Raw genomic sequence first — 24889 nt, 5'->3', positions numbered from 1 at the left:
ATGACTAAAAAAATAACAGAAAATTTACAAAAATATACATTTTATTTTTTAATTTACACTCTTAGTTTAGAATGGTTTCGTCTAATCAGCTGGTCACAAAAACCACGTCCCGTACATACTACAAAAAAAACAATCAGCAGAAAACACAACACACAAAAAGCTTTGGTTGAGTACTGAGTCATTGCCATCAATTGAAGTACTTGACACAGTTTTCCTGCTGTCAGTTTGCATAAGTTACAAAAGCGGTAAGTATGCACATGTACGGGCCGAAACTTATCCCCTGTACCATCCGTAGGGGCATAAAGTAAGTTAAGACTTTAGCAACTGTTCACTCTTCACCCTTCTTCAAAGTTCAATACTTTATTTACTTGAGCCGCATGCATGATGAGCGGCCTGTTTTTGTAAGTAACAATAATGTTAGGTGTTTTTGGGGGGTGCATGTGACGGGGGGGGGGGGGGGTGGATGGTGGTGGGCGGAAAAAAAATGAGGGGCAGGGAAATGTTGGGGTAGGGGACATGTTGGGGTAGGGTAGGGGACATGTTGGGAGGGGAGGGAAATGTTGGAGGGGAAATGTTGGGGGAGGGGAAATGTTGAGGGGGGCGGGGAAATATTGAGGGGGCGGGAAGTATCGTGGCCCTGAAGGGACATCGCATATCGCAAACGTGTGCGCATACGTATGCAATGTCGTGAAACAATTCGCAAATATGTGCGCACACGAATGCAATGTCGTGAAACAATTCGCGAATATGTGCGCACACGTATGCAATGTCGTGAAACAATTCGCAAATATGTGCGCACACGTATGCAATGTCGTGAAACAATTCGCGAATATGTGCGCACACGTATGCAATGTCGTGAAACAATTCGCGAATATGTGCGCACACGTCTGCGAATATTATTTGCGATGTCGTGAATTTTATTGCATACCATGTTGCATACCTTTGAATAAAATGTCTAATGATCTGGGGGGTTTCTTTCCAACAGTGAGATAAGCGGTAGTCATTGCAGCAGTAGTCTTTGTTGTGAGGCAAGCGAGGCGTGTGGTCGTCCTTGGCCTGGTGCCAAGTTCCTGGGTATACACATGCTTTACAGAGGGAGCCTGCTGTAGCGCCACAGTACTCCCTAGAACGGTAACAAATTATCCACAACTATGACATCATCCTAATGGTATGCAACATGGTATGCAATAAAAGTTACGACATTGCAAAACAAATCGCACTCGTGTGCGCACATATTCACGATTTGGTTCACGAAATTGCATACGTGTGCGCACATATTCACGATTTGGTTCACGAGATTGCATACGTGTGCGCACATATTCGCGATTTGTTTCACGACATTGCATACAGGTGCGCACATATTCGCGAATTGTTTCACGACATTTCATACGTGTGCGCACATATTCGCGAATTGTTTCACGATATTGTATACGTGTGCGCATATATTCGCGATTTGTTTCACGACATTGCATACGTGTGCGCACACGTTTGCGTTATGCGATGTCCCTTCGGGGCCACCATAGGTAGGGGACATGTTGGGAGGGGAGGGAAATGTTGGAGGGGAAATGTTGGGGAGGGAAATGTTGAGGGGGGCGGGGAAATATTGAGGGGGCGGGAATTGGTGGGGGGGGGTAGGTGACGGAAACATTTGGGTGGGGGGGGAAATGGGCAGAGGGGTGTCTAGCTAGCCAAAGTTTCTATTCGTACCATGGAACCTGGCTTTAAAAATATTTGAATTGACAAATGAGAACAATCTTCTGTTGAAACAAAAACAGTTGATTTAATTTATTAAATTCATAGTTGCAGTTGATTTTTTACAGTTACCATGGTTTAAGCTGTACTTTTTCTCATTTTGATTCCAGTTGTAAAAACATAAGTCCTTCTTTTGAGTCATCAACTACCTAGATTAGATGTTTGATCAAGGGCAAGGCATCTTTATTTTTCTTCTCTTGACTGCAGCAAGCATTCTGCGTCTGGTTTCTTCAGATACTGATGATTTTGACACCCTTAATGTTTGCTTAGTCTTTTTTTATTATTTTGTAATGAGCTATCTAGGCAAACTTGTACTAGCCTGCAACAAGCCCGCCCCTTCATGCCCATGGATTCACCAAGAAAAACATGAAGAAAAAAACCCAAACATTTGTCCATCATTTTCAATGCAAAGTCTGAATTTATGTTTTATATATTTTAAAGTGATACAAAATTTATTTGTTCAGGGAACCATGGCAACCATGAAAGCCCCTCAGTTTGACGAATGCGGTGGACCCGAGAAACTGTACATTGGTGATGTGGCTCGCCCAGAACCTGGCGATGACGAGATTTTGGTCAAAGTTTTCTCTTCAGCCATCAATCGTGCCGATACACTTCAGGTATGCAGGTAGTGGCAGCCCCCCCCCTCATTCTAACCCCCTTCCCTATCTGTAACAAGAGAGAAATGGAGCAACAATAGACTGGGGTGTCATTGGTGGGTGGTCATCGGAGTGTTGGTTCGAATCCCGGTCAGCACACTTGTGTGCTTGAGCAAGATACTTTACTATTATTGCTTCTCTTCATCTAGGGGTATGGGGTACCTGCGAGGGTAGAGGTTGATATTGTGTATGAAAAAGTCATTGTAGCCCCACAGCTGCTCAGGCATGTCAGGTCTGTAGAAAAAAAGGATGTGTTGAGAGAATTTTCCCCTTATAAAAGTCATATAGTTTCACTCCAATTTATATTTGTTTTGCAATAATTTACTAATTTGTCTTCTGTTTGATATTAAAGCTGGCTGGATCTTACAAGCCACCGCCAGGAGCGAATCCCATCTTGGGTCTTGAGGCTGCAGGAGAAGTGGTCGGACTGGGTGCTGGCTGCTCCAAGTGGAAACTAGGTATGACCCTTAAAAATCTTTCAGTTCTTTTGAGTATCTCAAAATGTACTAAATAGACCATACAAGCCTCCGCTTATCAAAACAGCCTCCATCCTGTTTCTTTTATTTGATTGAATAAACCTAAAACTATGTCCTCTATTACATTGCATATATGCACTCTGTAATGCTGTGTTTTTGACACTATGGAAATGAATTGAATTGAAACGAATGAGACAAAAACAGTTAACATATTAAACTTTTACAGTATTTCAGTGTTTGGCGGTGTTGTTGGGAATAGAGGAGAGAGCCAGAACGTTATCACCGCGACAGACACTTAACGACCTGTCCACAAGTCTACTGGGGGATTATGAAATTAATAATCAATAAACTTTTAAGATTTTGCAACTATTTACATCAAATTCCTGTAATTGTTAATCTTTTATTTTGTCTGACAGGTGACCGCGTGGCTCTTCTTGCACCAGGAGGAGGTAATGCAGAATATGTTGTCGTTAACGAAGGTCATGTGATGCCTATCCCTAGTCATGTGACCATGGAAGAGGCAGGTGGCCTCCCAGAGGTCTGGCTCACTGCTTACCAACTTCTTCATTTTGTTGGTAAGTACTTTCTGTAGTTGGGGGGATCTTGTGGGGAGCATTTAAGTGTCTTGCACTAGCGGTTAAGAGCACCGGAGTCAAGCTCTGGCGTTTGATCAGCAGAGTATGGGTTCGAGTCCCTGTTGTGACACTTGTGACGTCCTTAAGCAAAACACTTGACCATGATTGCTTCGTAAAAGTTGGGGGAGGTATAGTGCATTCTGTTTTACCAGCCAGGCTGTAAAGGGGGGTAACCCTGTTTCAGCCCCACAAGTAGGTAGCAACAGCCCCTGGAAGTAGAGTTGATTGTATAAACCCACACCTTGAAGTGGCCTTCAGGCCTTGTGTGTCTGACATACTGACTACAAAAAAATTAAAATTAAATAAAATGCATAATGTTTGCAACCCAGGAAGTTCATGGTGTTGATTGATAGCAGTGCCCTGCAAACTTGGTTCTTCTTGTGCAGAGAGAATCCAAGATAAAGATCTTAACTAAACACTTGAAGTCTTCCACGGTGTGACACAAACATCTTAACATTTCTTTTTAATAGGTCATGTCAAACGAGGGGATAGAGTGTTGATTCACGGTGGGGGAAGTGGAGTCGGAACTGCAGCCGTTCAGCTGGTCTGCTTAGCGGGAGCCGAACCCATCGTAACGGCAGGAACTAAAGAGAAGTTAGACATGGCCAAAAGTCTTGGGGCTGTCGCTGGCTTCAACTACAAGGAGGTGGACTTTGCTGAGAAAGTCTTAGAATTCACTGAGAGTAAGAAAATAGTAATGTCTTTGACTTAGAGCAAGTTCGAGTGAGCAAATTTTAGTTGACTACTGCGCAGTTACGCACTCACTTAAACTCCTAGCTTGGTCAACCATTGGTACACAATACTCAAAACTTCCATTCCACTTCTTTCTGCCTTTTTGCTTTAGTGCCACTGGTTCCCCTCTGCACTTAAGCATGGAACAGGCTAATGGGACCAGTGAAAAAAAACATGCTCATGAGGCTTGTTCCAAAATGGTCGACCACAGCAGTCAACCAATGGTCGACCAGCACCTGGGTTTGAGTCAAAATAGTTAACCGTTAGTTAACCATGGTGCACACTCGTACTTGCGCATAAGAGTCAGTTATTGTATGAGGATAATGGTAAAACAAATTTAAGATCAGTTTTATATGTCGGAGTAAAAACCCATGTAATTGGAAACGGGCCTTCCTTCCTCTTGCGAGCCCATCATCTACTTTTCAAAAGTTTGGCATCTCACAGCCTTCTCGTTTGTTGCCGTTTGTTGCCATCAGATCTTCAAGGCAGAACCGCTCCTCAAGGGCTGGGCATCCGCATACAAGGTGTGGCATGGATTTAGGTATAGGTAGGGTCTGAAAACCCAACATGGATTCGAACTGTTTTCCACAGCGGTACAAGGCAGGGAAAGAAACCACTGAGCTAACCTGCATGCGCATTCATTGCGTTTTCTCTTTCCCTCTGTGCAGACAAAGGTGTAAACCTGATTCTGGACTGTGTCGGCGGAAGTCACTGGGAGAAAAACTTGCGCACAATAGCGACGGAGGGAACATGGGTGGTGTATGGACTACTTGGAGGAGCATCAGTAGAGGGCGCTATTCTGGGTGGTTTACTACGGAAGAGGGCGACGATTGTAGGGACAACGCTCAGGCCTAGAAGTATCCAAGTGAGTAGTACCAAAGACAAGATTTACAGAAAGTGAACTTTTGTTTTAAAATGTTGAACCAGAAAAATTGGCTAGTAGCATGGTTGACCATATATATTTAGTTAACTTTTTTAATTACAGGCATGTGCCATTGGTTTTTAGATCCATTGCAAATAACTGCATTTGCTGTTGGTCTGCAACATCGTTTTAAATCTTTTTTCCACATTTGTTCTCTTTCTTCAGTACAAAACGGACCTAGTACGCGCATTCACCGAAAACGCCTTGCCTTACTTTGGGACAAAGCTCAAGACCGTTACAGACAGAGTGTTCTCATTGGATGAAATCGCTGACGCCTATAGACACATGTTGGCCAATAAGAACATTGGAAAAATCTTACTGCGTGTGCACCAGGAAAAGCCAAGTACCGACCACAGTGAACTGTAACACACGAGAGTAGACCGACAGTGTCGTGCACACCATTTGAAAATCTTAACTTGTTGCAGCGGAAATACTTTACAGCAGGCCTGGAATTACACGCAGGCCATGCCCACCCCCCCCCCCCCCCCCCAGACAAGGCGGCCTTGGTGCCCCAAGGTTTCCAATAGACTTGTTTCCTGGGTGGAGAGAAGCAGTTATAGCCAGAGTTTTGCTTAGGGACACAAGATTCGCAGCAGGGACTCAAACCCACACTCTGCTGAACAGAAACACCAACCAAAGCTCTGAAAATACAAGTTGTTTTAATACTGCATGCTCGTGCATGACATTTATTTGTAAAATCATCATTCCTTTTTTACAAACACTCTGCGTAAAGAACGAGCGGAAAGTTTGACACTTTCTGACAACAGACATTATTTCTTGCAGTCTATGGAACATCCATGTTGTATGCAAACATTTAATGTCTATACACTGTCACATTAGTTACAACTTTTAAGTCATGTTATACAAAGGCATTGCTTACTAATTCAAATTAAACCATAACATTGTAGTTTGTACAATCATCTATTTACAAATTAGACAATTTCCTTTAAAGTCGTTAAAGAGTGATAATAAAAAGAGAAATAAATGTATTGCTGTCTTCCGAATATAAAGCATAATAAACTGTAACAATATACCTACGAGGTAACTCTAAATAAATAGTAAACTTGCGGGTACAACCAGTTATTAAATCTGTTCGGTGGGATTGTGGCTCCGAGGTTTCAAACAGTATACTCGGCTCTTCTTGAGGACACAAGGGAAAAACAACAAAGGTGATCAGATTACACTTTTTGTTGAGCCAAAACTCCCATAAATGAGATTTAATAGTTTTTTTTGTTCCCGCAAGTTTACTTATTTATGCAACGCTTCAATTATGTATTCCTTACTAAAATTAAAATTCTGCATATTAAAAGCATTTTAAAGCTTGCAATTATATACAATACAGTACAAGAGTCTTGCACGTTTTTGTTATGTTAAACTTAAAGCCATTGGACACTTTCGGAACAGAAAAAAAAAAAAATATTCACAGATTTACAAATAACTTACAGGGTTTACAGAAGGTAAAGGTGAAAGACTTGTCTTGAAATATTATTCCATGAAATGCTTAACTTTGTGAGAAAACATTAAAACAATATCAATTCTCGATATCGAGATATACGGGTTTATGGCGAAACGTGAGGAAACAAGGGTGGGTTTTCCCAATATTTTCTCCCCCACTTCGATGACCGATTGAGCCTAAATTTTCACAGGTTTGTTATTTTATATATAAGTTGTGATACACGAAGTGTGGGCCTTGGATAATACTGTTTACCGAAAGTGTCCAATGGCTTTAAAGCAATATACACAGGTGAAGGTTCTCCCAAAAAAGTGGTTTAATACGTCATACTTTGGACCCCAAGTCCCCTGTACAATTTGGGAATTGTATCTTGGTCATTTCTGTTCAGCAGACAAGCGGTAAGCGTTATTTTCTGTTTAATCAGCTCTACGAAATTGGGCGCTGGCAGACTGACACAATACATGCAGGAGTGATGAAAAATTGTGTACAAATAATTTCATAGATCTGAATATAATGGGTTGAGTTTCCCAGATACTGGGAAATAACTATTATTTTCTGTAAAGTTGGATATAATGTCTCTGAGGAACAGAAAAATTGTGTACAAATAATTTCATAGATCTGAATATAATGGGTTGAGTTTCCCAGATACTGGGAAATAACTATTATTTTCTGTAAAGTTGGATATAATGTCGCTGAGGTGTATAAAATATACGACTCATAATAATAATAAATATTATTTAGCATGCCATACAGGAAATAAATTTATATATGGATTTTTTTTTTTTAAATGTGATGTAATCTTTCATGGAGTGTTCATTTCAGTTTGGGAATTTTTCACAAGAAATTTGTGGAAATGTGTATTATTGCACTTTGAAATGGGTTAAATGGCACCCGTCCCAGATATTCAAAGGCTTGCCCATCTTCTCTTTGGCTAAAATAGACAAAGCTTATCATACATATGTACCAGTCTGATAGGTACACGAGTATTAAAAACAGTTTTATTTATTGGTTTTTAAGTTCTAATGCAATTACTTCATCAAGCAAAATAATTTGACTGATGTGTTTAATTAGCTTCCTCGGGTCTTCCTCGGGTCGACCCAGCGGTGCTCAATTAGGTGAGCCCCGTGACAGGAGCTAATCGAACGATCACTCACCCTCTTGTGGTGACGTCATGCACCTCAGGCTGGTCCCAAATGACCCACTCCACAAGCAGGGCACTGGGGGCTGACCCGGGTGATTCCCTGGAATGACGTCAAAGCTATTCGAACGCACGGGGGAAGACCGGGTCAACCAGGGGTCAACCAGGGGAAGCTAATCAATCTTTTTTTAGTAACTTTGTGCAACCCATTTAAATAAATGGTTACACCCCTATGTTTCAACAACCCATGTACTATGTCCTAATCCAATTCTGAATGGCCCCTAAATACAGCATGCCGAATGCAGAGTTTTATCAAAGTTGTCCTTGAACGACTGGATGGTGAATTGAACCACTCGATTGGGTAGACCAGTCAAATTGCTTGACGCAGCCAAAAGCCCAAAACCCAAATTGCCCATAAAGACGTCGTCTATCAAAAAACTATCTTTGATGAAAATTAAAATCTACAGGTGATTATTCCATCTACTAGATGATACAAATAATGTTTACTGGGAAAAACAATTCCGACATTTTTGCAGAAGATGTACATTTTCTGATTATCAATATGTAGCATAAATCAATTCCAATCAATTCAAATCAAAATTTAAATTAAAAAAAAAAAAAAAAATTTCCAATTGAATACCTACTATTATAAATATTATTTATATAATTATTATAAAATAAATTGTTCTGGTATGAAAACAAAATAAAGGAATTCACAAAAGTACCTTGCACTGGTACTTTGCAGAAATATTTGCTAAACACAATTTTTTTTTCTTGAAATAAAGCCTGATCTGGATCAGCTTCTATTACAAAAGATGCCTTTTAAAATGTTTACACTTTCGGTAAACAGTATTTTTCCAATATTTTAGCAATTATGGGCGACACAAGTCACACACAAACATAATAATAACAATAGTGGCTTCTTATAAAGCACGCATATCCGTCACTCAGTTATGCTCAAAACGCTTTAACATACAATATTTTCCTGCAAGGTATGTTGGACTTCTAAGTCACTTCTTTTGAATTATGAGACCTACTCCTTTTACACAGCACCATGTGATGGTTTACAAGGTGTTGTGGTGCAATATGCTGCCAATCAAACCAGGAACACCCTTCTCTTTTAATAATAATATTAATAATAATAAGTTCACTGGGTTCTTTGTGTGCGATACACCTACATGAGCTACAGTGTTAAATAATAATAATAGTGGCTTCTTATATAGCAGGCATATCCGTCACTAAGTTACGCTCAAGCAAATATTAAAGTACAATATTTTCCTGCAACATTAGACATGTCGACTTTGTGAATTATGAGACCTACTCCTTTTGCTTTTTAACACAATGTATTGGTTTACAAGGTGCTGTGGTTTAAATGCTGCCAATCAAACCAGGAACACCGAGACGAACCCCTTCTCTTTTCAAAAAGTTCACTGGGTTCTTTTTGTGCGTTTCACATAAGGTAACTACATGAGATAAAGTGTTAAAAATGCGTACATTTAAATTTGACTTTCATGTAAAAAGCAGTCATCAGTGGGCGTACCAAAATTGTCCACATGAAAAAGCCGCTTTTGTGTACACAGTTTAGAGATCACACAACTGAATCAGCTTTTCTTTGTATTTATCTTCTTTGCATATCTTCTTTTTGCTTTGCTTCCAATTTAAACTGGGTTAACAACTCTGTTATCTTCTACATTTTCATGTATCGGAAACAACTGTTGCAATAGCCTTGGCAACGAGGGTTACCGTAGTTTGTGCAGCCGTCACTCTTACATTTCATATCAGTGCGGTTAGGCTCAGCTTGAGGCGGCCCCTCGTCCATTCTATTCTCTTCAATGGGTCTGCTTGGCTCTCTGGCGGTCCCTAAACCAAAGCCCTGCCCTCCGACATTCACCCAGCCCTCAGGGACCGTTGATTGGGAGGAGAACACAAAGCGCCCTCTGCTGGGGGGAATGGGTTTAGGAGTGGGGGCTTGTGCTGGCACCACGACGGCGTGCTCCAGCACCTTGTTAGTGCGGTAGACCTGGTGACAGTCGTTACAGTACCCCTCAAGGATCTGAAGGTTGGCTTGCTGGGTGCAGCCGGGTCGGGCGCACGGCTGATAGTTCCTGGGTAACGAGTTCCTCTTTGGGGAGTGTTGGCCAGTGCCGTGTAGTTCCATGTACCCAGTGTGGGCGCGAGGTGGGGGGCGGGGAGGGGCGTGGTGAGGGATTGAGCGGGGCTGTGTTGCTGTAGATTGGCTCTTGATTGGTCAAGGCGAGAGGATCTTTGGGTGACCTCTGGGTGCGTGTTCGCTTCATCATCATCTTGGAGAAGCATCTAGAGCACAGATCCTTCAGCTCGGGATCGGGATCTCCAAACATTTGATCCACACATCCTGCCAAAATGATTAAAAACAATAATTAGTAATGATTAATTGAATTTATATTCAAGCACTCTCTCCAGTCCCAGCACGTTCGAGGGCCAAAGCAGTAAAAATACCTTTAACAAACTACACAAAAAAGTTTAGAGAAAAGAAACCAGTAAAAATAGATGAAGGGGCTTTTACGGATAAGGATATGCAATGAAAGGGCTAGGGGACAAAAATACATTCTTACCTCCAGGAGCTTGACATTCTTTCCGTAGGATACGAGTATTCTTGAACTTGGAGGTCTGCTTCTTGACTTCTGTGTAAAGATCAAATTGAAAAAATAATTGTTCAGTAATTTGGTGTGGCAAGGTGCACGACTAAGATAGCTGTACCGAAAGTGTTTTATACTTTGAAGTTTTCTTTACTAACAAACATAAACTGGCCAAATTCTCAACATCTCACAATCACCCCACAAACATTGTTGTTTTTGGTTCGGTTTTACTTGAAATGTAATGTGTTCAACGCTTTGTGTATCTTCTGTTAATCAAATTTTGACAAAAATGCTGTATCTCCTCCTACAACAAAAGCTTGTTAAAACTATCTGGATACATGTAATAATCTCTTTGTTTTGTGGGATACAAAATTCTTACAAAAAACATTCAGTTGCTTACCTGCGAGCTTGTAGACAGGTTTCAACTGGCTCAGATAGCTGCTTCTCACTGCCAGAGTTCTCAGCCCTGTTTTTGAATTAGATTCTGATTTAGATTTGGGTTTCTGGTTCTCAACCTGCTGCTGCTGGTACATCGACGCTATGAGGCTGCACTGCCCACATAGCATGAACCCAGGCGGGGACGCCGGTTTGTTCGCAAGATGATGTACACACATTTTAACCTTGCCACCTGCTGGAGCTACAACGGGTGCTGCTGTCGCCAGGTGGGTCTTCAGATCTGCAAAGGGATTCTGCGACACAGTCTTCTCGCTTGTCTTTTGCGGCTCAGGAAAACCCAAACCAGTAGCATGGCTTTCACCTACTCTAGATTTTACCACTTCAGGAGAAGGTCTCACTTCTTTACAATGATCATAGTGGTAAGGAAAAATTGGCATAGGTCTCATTTTCAGACGAGCCACCAGATGCTCCGTAGATGGTTTGGTTGTCTGTGACATCTTGCCAGTATTTCTCTTGTAGCACAGATGACAGTATCCGGCATAACCTGTGCCATCAAGGCGAATGCCATCACAGCCAGCGGTCGCGCAGATATTCTTCTTGACTGTGTACTTCGAGGTTCCTTTACTCTCTGGAAGCACATCTTTTGGTGGCTCAGCAGCAGCTGCAAAGAATCCTGTACTCCTGGTGAATGCCAATAATCCTGTATTCCTGGCGACAGCAGCAGGTGCTTGCTGCTTTTCCTTCAGGCCCTTCTCAATTTCCACACTTTCATTGTAACACTTGCTACACATGTCACTAAATTTTGGATTGCCAGTTAGTGGGCACTCCTCTATGATGCACTTCTTTGTGGCCTGCTTTTGATGGACAACCATGGAGTTAAGTTCATACTCTGGGCTCGAAGAAGGAGACTCTGTTTTGGGTTTGGACATCTGGTGTGGCCTAGTGTCCGTCAAGATGTCTCTAGGGCTACTTGTTGCAGCGGACATTTTAGCAGGATCTGGACAACCTGGATTTAGACTCATTTTGCTCATTGAAGGTGCACTCGGCTTACTGCCTGCATCCCCAATCAATTCCCTCTGATCGAAACAGACTCGACAGAGATTCTGGCAACCATTTTCTGCTGGATTGAGGCAGCCGGCCCCCTTACACTGAGCTTGTTGTTGTTTCTTGACGAAGCACTCGTGGCAGTACTCCCCGGTGCTCACGGATCTGTAGTAGATACACCCTTCAGTCTTACACACCTGTAGTACCAGAGAATGAGCTTTGTGTAAGGGCGGGTTAGGTACAGCCTTGACCTCAGGTTGACTTACAGGTGCTCCAGAACCAGACCAGGAAAACTTAGGTAGTTGTTGCGTTGGACTTATATACGGCTGCGACTTAGCTCCAACAAGTGACTTCACCTTGTCCTTGTCGGTGGGCTCCATACCCTCATCGTTGTTCCCATATTCCATCTCCAAGTATGAACGATAATGGGTCTCTGACAGCTTAAAGTATGCAGTCATGAGGTCTACGTCCTGATTTCCACTCTTGGCGACGAGTCTGGCTCCAGGGAGTCCATGGGTGCGACTGAGACTTTTCCCCATGTGGTTGATCTCCTCAATGATGAGGTACTTCTCCAGAAGCACCTGGACCTGATGCTCTTCCTCCTCCTCCAAGAAGTGTACCTTCATTGGTGTCAGGTCTTGGTGTACTATCGGGAAGAGGAATTCGTTGCCATCATCCTCAAAATCCTCTGTTCCGGTCACCAGCAATGGACAGAAGTGATTTTGGTAGAACCCCAGGAGTATCGGGTAGCGGTAGCAAACACTTGGATCCCAGTTCAAAGGCAGGTATATGCCCTGGAGGTGCTGAGGTTGTAATGAGAGACCCAGATTACTGCGCATCATGTCTTCGGCAATGATGATGATCGGGCGACGTAGCATGTTGGCCAGCATGAAGACGTGGAACTGCTCAAGGCTCTCGAAGAGGAGACCCTGTGTCTCGGGGGGAACGTTGATCTGGTCTTGCAATTTCTTTTACCATCTCCCACTCACTACCCCACTCCTGTAAAGATATTCCAATTGGACGGTTTAAAATAGTTTATTCTCAAACTCAAAAAGACAGTCACAATCAGCAGATTAAATTGCATCGGTCACACAATTAAAAAATCAAATGAAGGTTACAAATACAAACATGTCGTCCCAGCTCAAGACGCTTTAACATACAGTACATTCCCTGCAGGGAATGTGGGACTACGTTTGAATTACGAGACCTTCTCTTTTTATACAGTACCATGTATGGTTTATAAGGTGCTGTGGCGCAACATGCTGCCAATCAAACCAGGAACACCTTGGTGAACCCCTTCTGATGTTGACAAGTGCACTGGGTTCTTTTATGTGCGCTACACAACACATGGGACCAACCTCTTTGTGTCCCATCCTAAGGACAAACATTTTGTGGTTGTGTAATTTCAAACTTACGGTAGTATTGTACACCAGTCCAGAATCTGGTATAGCAGCGTCCAATCTCAAGCGTTCGCGTTGCCAACGCAAATAGTTTCTCCTGTCAGTATCCTCCTTGAGGAGCCGATAGAGGGCGGTGCGCAATATCAAGTCATCATCCTCAATCCCCCACAAGGCCAACGAAACAGCATGCAGGAGGCAGTTGCCATCTCCTAAGAAATTGTGACAGGTAAAAAAAAGTAGGATTTTGGTACATGTAGGCCTCCATGGTTTTACTGATCACTCTTTTATACTTTTCTTTATAAATCATGCCATTAGATTTCAAATAATTACAGTTTATTGGATCTGTGGGAAAGTTCTTCGGCCAATCTTAATCTTAAAGGAACACGTTGCCTTGGATTGGTCGAGTTGGTCCTTGAAAAGCGTCCTGTAACAGTTTTTTTAATAATCGGTATGGTTGGAAAGATGTTGTCAAAGTAGAATACAATGATCTACACAAATATCCCTTGAAATTGTGGTTTTCGCTTTACCTCGTCCAGTAACACGGTCGGCCATTCTTGGAGTCAAATTTTTGATTCCCATAAATGGCCGACCGTGTTAGTTCGCGACGTATAATGAAAACCGTGCAATTTTGAGTGATACTTGTGTGGATAATTATATTCTACTTTGTAAACATCTTTCTAACCATGCATTTCATAACAAACGGTTACAAACGCTTTTTATAGACCAACTCGTCCGATCCAAGGCAACGTGTTCCTTTCTGCACACAGAGACTTTCTAGGGTAATTTGTTTTGGTGTTGGAACTTGAGAAACCACAAGTAGACATGGTAGACTCATTTGCAACTTCCTATTTATATACATGTACTTGTTTCATCATTAGCTTTCATAGCCCAGGATGCCAGTACATGATTCCTGCGGGTCTTTGTCATAATCTTAATTCAGTTGGTCTCAAGAAATCACTCAGTAAGAAAGCACAGTTTTAAAGTGATAACTTTATTGAGCGCTGGCTACGCGCTGTGTCCACTGTGGAAAATAATAATAATAATAATGAACGGCATTTATATAGCGCTTCACACAACAGTCCCGAAACGCTTTACAAAAATGAATGAGTAAACAGGTAAGTTTTCAGCAGATGCTTGAAAATGTTCTCGTTTGGAGCAGTTCTGATGTTGTGCGGCAAGTTGTTCCAGAGTGAGGGTGAAGAATATGCGAACGAGAGGTGGCCATAAGACATCATGCGAGTCATGTATGGGACTAGTTGAGAGGTAGAGCTGGAACGGAGGGTACGATGAGGTACATATATGGATTACATCTACACCATAATGCTGTTTCATGGTTTGATTGTCGGGCCCGTTACAGAATAATAGATCACATTTGATTTTGCTCAGAGTGCTGAGCAAAATTTGTTAGTTCTGAGCAGGCCGGCCCGACACCGCCCACCATGGCTATAACACTGCTGCAGGAACTAATCAAAGATTTTGAAGGGCACCAAGGCACGGACCAGGGGCAAAGACCATGGCCTGCGTGTAATTATGCTTGCACTAACCTGGTGTAATGAGAGGATGAACTGTCTTCACAGACCGGCACCAATTTAACAGATCTTGGGACTCCAGAACGTGTTTGAGGACCGGATCGAACAGTTCCTTCTCAAGGAACAGTTTCATATCGACGGGGTATTTTTCCCAGTGTGAAGGAAGGAGAGTGGTCATCGTCGACATTTGAAGCAAGAAACAGGGGAGGACATCGTTGGATCTGTTATGGGAATAATAATAATAATAATAAGCAGTTCTTATATAGCGCTTATTAAAAAAAAAGTCTCAAAGCACATCTGTAATTAAAAAGGAGAGTTTTAAGTTTAGATTTGAATTGCTCAAGCGTGGAACATTCTTTGAGATCGTTGGGAAGAGATTGTTGGGAAGAGAGTTCCATCGTCTAGGTGAAGCATTTTAAAAGTAAGTGTTGTGATTAAAGTTGTGAATTGGGCAAGGGAAAAACAGGTGTGTAACATTTGAATCTAGTTCTATGTTCTATGATGTAGATCAATGATTTAATAAGTCTAGTCGATGCTTATACAGTTACCCACATAAACTTGTTCATTGCTCTTTCAAAGACACTGGACACTATTGGTTTATAGTGCCAAAGACTAGTCTTCTTACTTGGTGTATCTCAACATATGCATAAACTAACAAACCTGTGAAAATTTGAGCTCAATATGTCGTCTAAGTTGCGAGATAACAATGAAAGAAAAAAACACCCTTGTCAATATGTCGTCTAAGTTGCGAGATAACAATGAAAGAAAAAAACACCCTTGTCACACAAAGTTGTGTGCGTTTAGATAATTCTAAATCTGAAGTCTCGTAATCAAATTTGAGGAAAATTACTTTTTTCTCAAAAACTATGTCACTTCAGAGGGAGCCTTTTCTCACAATGTTTTATAGTATCAACCTCTCCCCATTACTCATCACCAAGTAAGGCTTTACGCTATACTTATTTTGAGTATTACCAATTAGTGTCCAGTGCCTTTAAAATACAGACCTGTGTTGTTGGATCTCCTCCTTGATGTGTAGTTTTAAATTACTTGTGATGATCGGACTGGCGTCAGAAACTTTATTTGGGAGACGAAGAGGCGAACGCTGCTCAACTTGATCCGTTCTATCCTTTGGCGCCATCTTTGTGTATCAGGAGAAAAGTTGTTAAGCTTCTTACTTTTCTTGCTTTTCTTTCTTTCTTTCTTTACTTTTCTTTACTTGTATTATTTTTAATTTTCTGTTGTTAACTTGTTGTTGTTGTTGTTGTTGTTGTTGTTGTTGCTGTTTATAGATCTGTTGAAAAGAGACAGGAAGAATAAACTTGCCATGATTAATTGTCTTCAAAAACCACTTTAAGGTGACATCTGAAAGGTGAGAAAATGTTGGTGTCATCATGTGTGGTTCAAAGAGTCACCTTTGGTAATTGTCAAAGACCAGTATTCTCACTTGGTGTATCCCAAAATATAATAACAACCCTGTGAAAATGTGGACTAAATTGGACCATGGAGGTAGACTACCTCCATCCTCCATGGTTAGACTCAAGAGAATAATTCTATTAGAAGAAAAAAAAACACTTTTCCCACATAAGTTGTGTGCTTTCAAATACTTACACCTAGCTAGCACATTATAATATTATTCTGGTGCGACTTTTTTGCTGTTTATTTCCTCTCAAATCAAACACAGAGTCGACTTTCCAAATCAAGAAAAGATGCTGCATGACTCCAATTTCAATTAATAATAACATTTGTACTATTTACTAAGTAATATTATATTTATAAATAATAATAAAGAATACAAAAAGCAAAGGCAAAATCAGATCAACTCTGGTCGAACACAGATGTAGAAATATTTTGCGACTTTGCAAGAGAGGGGGAAGGGCGCCGGGGGCAACATTGGCTGAGGCGACATTGTCAGTGAGTCACTGAGTGCGACTCTGTTTGGGCGACTTTGTCAGGGGGGGGGGCGGCTTTCAGGCTCTACAACTACATACGTACACTGTGGGAGACCAGACAACTCGTCCGTCGGACAACTGGTCCGTTCGGACAACTTGACGGTTCAGACAACTCGACGGTTCGGACAACTCGATGGATGATTTATTCAACCGTCAGACAACTCGACTTGGGGCCAAGACAAGTCGACGGATGGCCGTGACGAGGCTCAGCGCGAGGCGGGAGGGGTAAATAGCGGCCTGGGGGTGGGGATGTACTGACTAGCGACTTGGCAATGATGCAAGGGCGTTCCCCGGGGGGAGGGGGTATATTATGGTGGGTGGGTTTATATCCGGGCAAACGGATAATTGATTTTTGTATTATTATTTTTGGAAAAGTTTCCGTATGGCGCCACCACTTTTTCATTCGATATGAAATAATATAGTGTCTAATTTACCTCAATGAGATATCCCTTTTTGTAAAAATGAGTGAAAAAGTGGTGGCGCCATACGGAAAGTTATCCTTATTTTTTACCATGACCCCGCGGCATTTCGAGTTGTTATTGTTGTTGCAATAAAGTAAATAAAAGTAACAGATGTTTCTACAAGTATGGCTTCACTGGAACATCACACTTATTGTGATAAATAATAATTGGTAAACAATAATGATCAATATTATAGAATCGCAGGAATATACAGGAAAATTCGTGTAAACATGACAGTAACGGAGGTCGGCCGCTCAACCGTAGACTTGTCTTGGCCAACCGTCGAGTTGTCTCAAAGTTGAGTTGTCCGAACCGTCGAGTTGTCCGAACCGTCGAGTTGTCTGAACCGTCGAGTTGTCCGAACGGACGAGTTGTCCGACGGACGAGTTGTCTGACATTGTGTATGGAATTCAATAGTTGCGATAACGTAACCCTCCTCAACCTGCCGTCGGCAGGAGGGTTACGTTATCGCAAACTAGTAATTCAATTGAAATGAAGGTAAAATAAAATTTTAAGGAAACCAACTCTACCTCCATGTATGGGACATATGACCAACAATTGACACCCAACGCACACGGAACAAAACAGAGTCGAGCAATACATTACAGAAGACGAGCACAGTTTGTTGGCAATTTATGAACGTCGCCATCATTCAATCAATGCCAGCCCCACTTGTGTGGCCAAGATATGGCGGCCGTGATCATGATGGTGTTCGTCACTCGCTTTACAACGAAATCATGATCCAACATGCCCCACAAAACCCTCCCCAAACTTACCTTTCATATCCTGACATGTACATTATGATTTGGTATTCCAAATGTCGGTTCCTAATACACAATTTCCAGAGTAAACATTCCCTCAAAACGGTTTATTCCAGCTAACAAAAACCCACAACAGCACGATTTTAGTTTTCCGTTTGGGATTCCCCTTTTCATCACCCCGCAATTTTAGTGGGGTCTTCCACTTTTTATAGGGTGTACTTTTTAAACCCTTCACTTAAAGAATCCGCTTTTTTGTTGTGTTTTTACAAACTACACATAATTCTTACTTCAAAAGATATAAACAAATATCATAAATAATAACCGTAGTTTCTTATTTAAATATTTGCAGTGAAACACTACACAAAAGTGCACATTAAAGTAACGGTAGTAGGTAACTCACCCTAAAAAAAAAAAAGTCGTCTATCTTTGACATGACGTAGGCGTTCATGACGCTATTTATAGAATTGTCACGGTTGAGAGAACGCCAGCTGAATTGTAATAGTGATGTCATCATTTTGTGTGCAGGCAAAATGTATTATGTGGCAGGGAATTGCCCTAATAGTCTTGCGACATCACAGAAATCGACAGAGCGGAAATCATTGTGAAAGATAACGGCGTCATATGAGGGGCCGTTTATGACTAAATGAGCAAACCCATATATATAAGAGCAAACCCATATATATAAGAGCAAACCCATATATATAAGACCAAAACCATATATATATAGGAGCAAAACCATATATATAAGAGCAAACCCATATATATAAGAGCAAACCCATATATATAAGAGCAAACCCATATATATAAGAGCAAACCCATATATAAAGGAGCAAACCCATATATATAAGAGCAAACCAATATTTTTAAGAGCAAAATAATAAATATATAATGATCAAAACAAATTTATAGAAGACCGAAAATATATAGAGGATCAACGGCAAATATATATAAAGGACCAAAAACCTCAAATATAAATGACAAACACAAATATATTTAACAGCGCCCTCTATATTGGACGTAGTTTCATATATATAAGACATGTGCACCCATATATATAAGACATAAAGTCTCATACAAAGGACGTCAACAGTCGTCAAAGGTTAAAATCGGAACAAAAACATCGAGCCGTAAATTCAGCCTTTGTCTGACACTTGGTAATCATTGCGCACGTTTCGCTGGGAATGGGAAAGGGAGAGAGGGACCGACACGTCGCGACGGCGTGACTGACGACCGACGCTATAGCTAGCACCCGGGCCGGGCTAGGCTAGCTGGCAATGGGCAGCCGATCCGATCTGATCAGTGTGCATGCTGCACGTACACCGACAGCGATTCCTCTCTTCAATACTATCTCCATGATACTATAGTGTAAAAACAAATTAGGATAACAGGAAAATTGTTCACAATCAAAAACTATAAATCAACTATCCAACCTTTTTACACCGTGTGTTCGAAATATTAAAAGTTTTGGTTTTACGCTGTGAGGTAATCTTCAAATTTTCTGAAGCAGTACTTTAAAGGAAGAAGACGAGAGATAGTCCGCCATTTACTTTGCTAATGTATGGACGACATTGGAGCGACGTCATATGATTTCATTACTTTCATTGGTTCTTATTCTTATTCTTTATTTGGCCATTAAACAATTACAAATACAAGCAGACAGTATGTCAAATAGATAATATAAGTACATGTACAAAAGTAAAGCAACTAAAACAGTAAGGGCACAGGAAATTATACAAACAACCCTAATGTGATGGCCAGGATCAACAGGTATTTTATTGAATATTCAGAAGCTAGTATATCGTGCAAAATAAATCAAAAATCTCATTCAATTATATTAAACAAATGAATTACAATTAAAGTCACGCCGTCGCGACGTGTCGGTCCCCCTCTCCCTTTCCCATTCCCAGCGAAACGTGCGCAATGATTACCAAGTGCCAGACAAAGGCTGAATTTACGGCTCGGTGATTTTCGTTCCCGATTTTAACCTTGGTCAGCTGTTGACGTCCTTTGTATGAGACTTTATGTCTTATATATATGGGTGCACATGTCTTATATATATGAAACTACGTCCAATATAGAGGGCGCTGTTAAATATATTTGTGTTTGTCCTTTATATTTGAGTTTTTGATCCTTTATATTTATTTTTGCATCGATTATATATTTGCCGTTGATCTTTATATATATTTTCGGTGGTCTTTTATATAAATTGTTTGCTCCTATATATATATGGTTTTGCTCTTATATATATGGTTTTGCTCTTATATATATGGTTTTACTGGTTTGCTCCTATTTATATGGTTTTGCTCCTATAATATGGTTTTGCTCCTATATATATGGTTTTGCTCCTATATATATGGGTTTGCTCTAATATATATGGGTTTGCTCTTATATATGGGTTTGCTCCTATATATATGGTTTTGCTCCTATATATATGGGTTTGCTCATTTAGTCATAAACGGCCCCTCATAGTGTCATTTTGTTCAATGTGGTGATAGACTTGATATCAAGGCTGAGATTGCGGTTTCTCTGCATCAGCCAAGAAAAAAGCACCCGCTCCCTATCTCGCAGGCAAATGCCAATAGGGTAGACTAAAAGTCAAAATCACAGACTTGGAACCAAGCCTATAGTGGGTGACAACATGGAATGGTGACAATAACATAAGGCTGTACTATTCTATAACCATGGGGAAGAAAAACATTAATTAGAAACCACCATCAGTGGTTATGGCGTGGCAGAGTATCACAACAAAATGAATGTTATTCACGGTTAAAATAAAAATCACAGTGGGGGACAAGAAAGTGGATAAAAATATTAAAATAGTTTCAGCAATTGTGTGACTGGAGACATGCATAAACAACAAAATTCTTTGAAGGGATTTTAAGGAAAATCTGTTGAAAATATTTAGTCAAAATCATGTCTCGATCGTATGACTAAAAATTATAGGATCGAAGAAGAAACATTTCATTCTCCATGTTTTGACTGATATATTTTAGAGTGTTCCTTTTCTTATAATTATTGTTCAAATTTGTATTCACTTCATGAGTTGTCGAATCACCCTCTCCCCCACAGGAACACTGGGACAAAGCTGAGTATTGGCTTGATTTTTTTTCAAAGGACACTAAGGTCCGGGCGACAAGGATATCCCCCCCCCCCCCCCCCCCCGTCATTACCAAGGTTAGATCCGGAGTTTCGTCACAGTTCGTAGAAATTTACGTTAAAAATTGTGTAAGGCTAAAACACACTTATATAAAGGTATATTCACCATAAATATTTCCGTTTGAAACGGTGAAAGAAATTACCCATAGGCATATTGCATAAAAAAAGCATGCTGTTGTATTTTTTTAAGCGTACCAAACGTAAATGTGCAATAATAGTAACAACAATTTTGACCTTCGCATTTCAATAATACGGGAACTTCCCACATTCGTTGAGAAATTTCCACACCAGTCACGTGGAAAATTGAAGGTCGGCATTGTTTCAAGGTCCTATCCACATGTTATGTTAGAGTAAACACTTCAACAACAAAATGTGTTTACAGTGTATACTTTTAGACTTGATTTCAAGTCTGAGATGGCAGTTTTGTCCGCATCTACTCGCCCTAACTCGAGAGCAAAGGTTCGTCCACAAGAGGGCGCCATTTCACCCGCTTGCGCCGAATCCCCGTTGTGCTTCTTCTACTATACTTCAAGCACGTCGATTATGAGGAGACAAAACATTCAACAACAAAAACGGGTCACAGGGAGACTTCAAACAAAGTGTAAAAGGTAATTATCGCACATAAAAATAATTATGCACATTAACAGTGCAATGTTAGCACAGCCTTAAAGGCAGTGGACACTATTGGTAATTAGAACCTTCACAGTTGGTGTATCTCAACATATGCATCAAATAACAAACCTGTGAAAATTTGAGCTCAATCTGTCATCGAACTTGCGAGATAATAATGAAAGAAAAAAACATCATTGTCACACGAAGTTGTGTGCGTTTAGATGGTTGATTTTGAGACCTCAAGTTCTAAATCTGAGGTCTCGAAATCAAATTCGTGGAAAATTACTTCTTTCTCAAAAACTATGGCACTTCAGAGGGTGCCGTTTCTCACAATGTTTTATACCATCAACCTCTCGTCATTACTCATTACCAAGTAAGGTTTTAAGCTAATAATTATTTTGAGGAATTACCAATAGTGTCCACTGCCTTTAAGCATTACGCTGCAAAAACTGGGTTGTAGTCCTTGTGCCCTATGTCAGTGTTGTCACATCAGACAATCAAGAGCCAAATTAACAACAGCACAAATACTTTGGTGTCATTTAAAAACATCATTGTGATGTTAATTTTGATTCATTTTGTTTTGTATTATTACAAAAAACAAGGTGTCAAAACCTGACCCTAATACACGACGTTAAAGCTTTCATTTGGCTACACTTATCCCCCCACACCTCCATCCCCCTTACAAACTTCTTCCGAAAGACGATTCGAAAGAGGGCGCCCTTCTTTGACTCATCCACCCAAAGCCCATGCTAATTTCCCATGGGGGACATAATCTCCGGCAGACAGATTTCCCTGTAACCAGTAATGTTTAACTCAACACCGGGATCTACAGAAGGCGTTTTCTGGACTAATGCGCCAAATCTCCTGCGGGGATGACACCCGATCATTAAGACAACCACTTTACATTACCAAGAAAGGGATCTAGAAGCCCCATGCAGGTGCGCCTTTCTGAAAGATGTTACAAGCCATGTTACAAGAAAGTGGTTTTCTTAAAAATTCCAATCCAAATCAGACCGAAGATACAGAGTGATGAAAGCGCACGGTTGTGTTTTTAAAATTAGCTACCTTGACAGCGTTCTTTCCTCCCACTTCTTACATACAGAAAGCATTTCCGTCAAATTTGGGTACTTAATCACTGTTTTAGGGGGGACTTGTACATTTCAAACTCTAGTTTTCAAACCTGAAAAAACCTTCAGTGGGTGATGCATAGAGCAAGGAACCCTCTATGGGTGATGCAACAACAAATATTGTTCTCACGGATTTTGTGCGCGACCGTTTATACTTGTTTGGAGGTAGGTGGGGTCTTGACAGTTTTTTTAAAATGTGGACAAATGTTGGATTCACATGCAGTCGTTACATAGTGTCAATTGATCAGAGTGAATATCAATCTATTAAACTTTAAGAGAGTTTTACCTTTAAGTTGTTAAAGTTATTTTTCTCCAACTCTTATTAATTAAATCTCTGGATTGGAGGTCCCTACTGGCAGCTTTCTTGACAGACAGCGCTGCTAAGCTTCTTCCTGCAAACCCTTCTTCCTGCAAACCCTTCTTTCTGCAAACCCTTCTTCAGCCATTCTTCGTCAAAGCTGACAGGTTCTTTATTGAAGATTCTCCTCGTGTATTGTCAGCGTGTCGTTGACGTTGGGATCTACCCTTGGGGAAGTTGGAGGAATAATTAAGCGGGCTCTTTGCTTGCTGCATATCTCTGGAGAGAAGTTCCGTTCTGTGTGCTCTTGCAAAACCTAATTATAGCGGAAGAAGATTTAGATTTGAAGAATAGTGAGAAATATAAAGGTACACTTCCAAGTCTTTTTTGAAGACAATCTTCTAGTGTGAAATAACGTGTATTATTGACTGTATGCTTTGTTTATAGTTCTTCTTTAACGTGAAGAATAATGAGAAAATAAGATTTCACACGTCTATTTTTTGATCGCGCGCACCGAAATATTAAACAACTGATTCCACACGTGAATGGTGCGGGCCTGTTTTATGCTTCGTTTTTGAAAGGGCACAGGCATAAAAGGCATTTCTTCCTCTAAGGGGTTAGGGAATTGTAAACTTCTACTCTATACCAAGGGCACCAAGGCAATGACCAGGGCGTGTAGGCAATCGTTTTCGTTGTCTCGTGAAGTAATCAGGCCTGAGCGTTGAATGCCTGCATAAAAAGTACCAACATGAAACCAAAGTGAAATCGAAACCCTGTGAGGACATTGTAACTTTCTACTGTAGCATTTCAAGGGCAGCAAGGCAAAGGCAAGGGGTCATGTAAGCAAATCGCATTCGTTGCTCCATGAAGTATCAGGCGTGGCATTTATGGCAGCGTAAAACTTGAAACCGAAATGAAACCAAAAGCGAAATCAAACATGCCTTTAACATCTAAGAATAAAGCAAGGTGGTCAATCTAAACCACACCCTACAGTATCCGGTGATATTTTCAAAGTATGAGCAAAGCTTTGAAGTCTCGACAGGGTGCCTTAGACTACCTTACTAATAACAACGTTACCGCACAACAAAAACACCTAAATTGAGTCTATACCCTTACATAAAATGAGTCACTCTTGCGAAAGGCCCGCTCGCTGGGACGGCCAACTCCCCGTGTCTTGAATCAACATTTTCCCCTGACTCTATGGGTCAAAGGACTTATAGGGAAAAGATTGAATTACACTTTCTAAGATTTGAACACTGTGTGTTTACACACAATTTCGAATGTCATTGAAAAACTCATACATACGGTTGATGCTAAATATAGAGCTGAGTGAAAAAAAGTCGCAGACAGTGTCAGTGTTCATGTTTTGTGCGATCAACTATTATTATAGGCCTATCACGAACTATAAAAAAAAATCTTTTCGAAAATTAAGGCTTAACCCGCAATATGTGAGCCAGGAAAAGTTAGCGAAAACCATGCACAGTTGTCAGCATTTTAACACATTGTACAGCTGTTGCTTTTTATTAATAGGGTTCCAGAAATAGTTTTCCCACAAGTTTTTGCAGTGTGCCTATAATTGCCTTCTACAGCAAGATAAAAGGCCAACTGAAGAATTATTTTTATTATACAGAGTTTCACAATATTGACATGAAATTAAAGGCACATTCAAACTTCATTAACTCGCTAAGCAGCACAAAGACACAACACACACTCTTTACTGTGGGCCGACAAATCTTATTACATTTAGCCGTATAATTCTGGTGAAATATAATAC

The 24889-nt window shown here is 40.8% G+C and overlaps 1 protein-coding gene and 1 pseudogene across 3 annotated transcripts; one reads left to right on the top strand and one right to left on the bottom strand.

The window, feature by feature from the left end:
* The first annotated feature begins 123 nt into the window (after positions 1–123).
* Positions 124–7391, top strand: LOC139946878 (quinone oxidoreductase PIG3-like). 3 transcript variants are annotated; one of them, XM_071944635.1, is made up of 8 exons: positions 127–245; positions 1863–2012; positions 2217–2369; positions 2761–2866; positions 3301–3459; positions 3990–4202; positions 4920–5116; positions 5339–7391. In XM_071944635.1, the coding sequence occupies exons 2-8, from the start codon at positions 1911–1913 to the stop codon at positions 5537–5539; spliced, it is 1131 nt and encodes a 376-aa protein (XP_071800736.1). In that variant the 5' UTR covers positions 127–245; positions 1863–1910; the 3' UTR covers positions 5540–7391. The 3 variants fall into 3 exon arrangements, with proteins under 3 accessions (XP_071800738.1, XP_071800736.1, XP_071800737.1); XM_071944637.1 differs by lacking the exon at positions 1863–2012 and having other exon boundaries at positions 124–245; XM_071944636.1 differs by lacking the exons at positions 127–245; positions 1863–2012 and adding an exon at positions 273–401.
* On the bottom strand, positions 5828–18069 carry LOC139946877 (uncharacterized; annotated as a pseudogene).
* Positions 18070–24889: the final 6820 nt, after the last annotated feature.

This window comes from Asterias amurensis, chromosome 14 (assembly GCF_032118995.1).
Source record: "Asterias amurensis chromosome 14, ASM3211899v1".
In the NCBI taxonomy this organism is placed as follows: Eukaryota; Metazoa; Echinodermata; class Asteroidea; order Forcipulatida; family Asteriidae; genus Asterias; species Asterias amurensis.
Note: the sequence above shows the minus strand (reverse complement) of the source record. Positions and strands in the feature narration are given on the sequence as shown.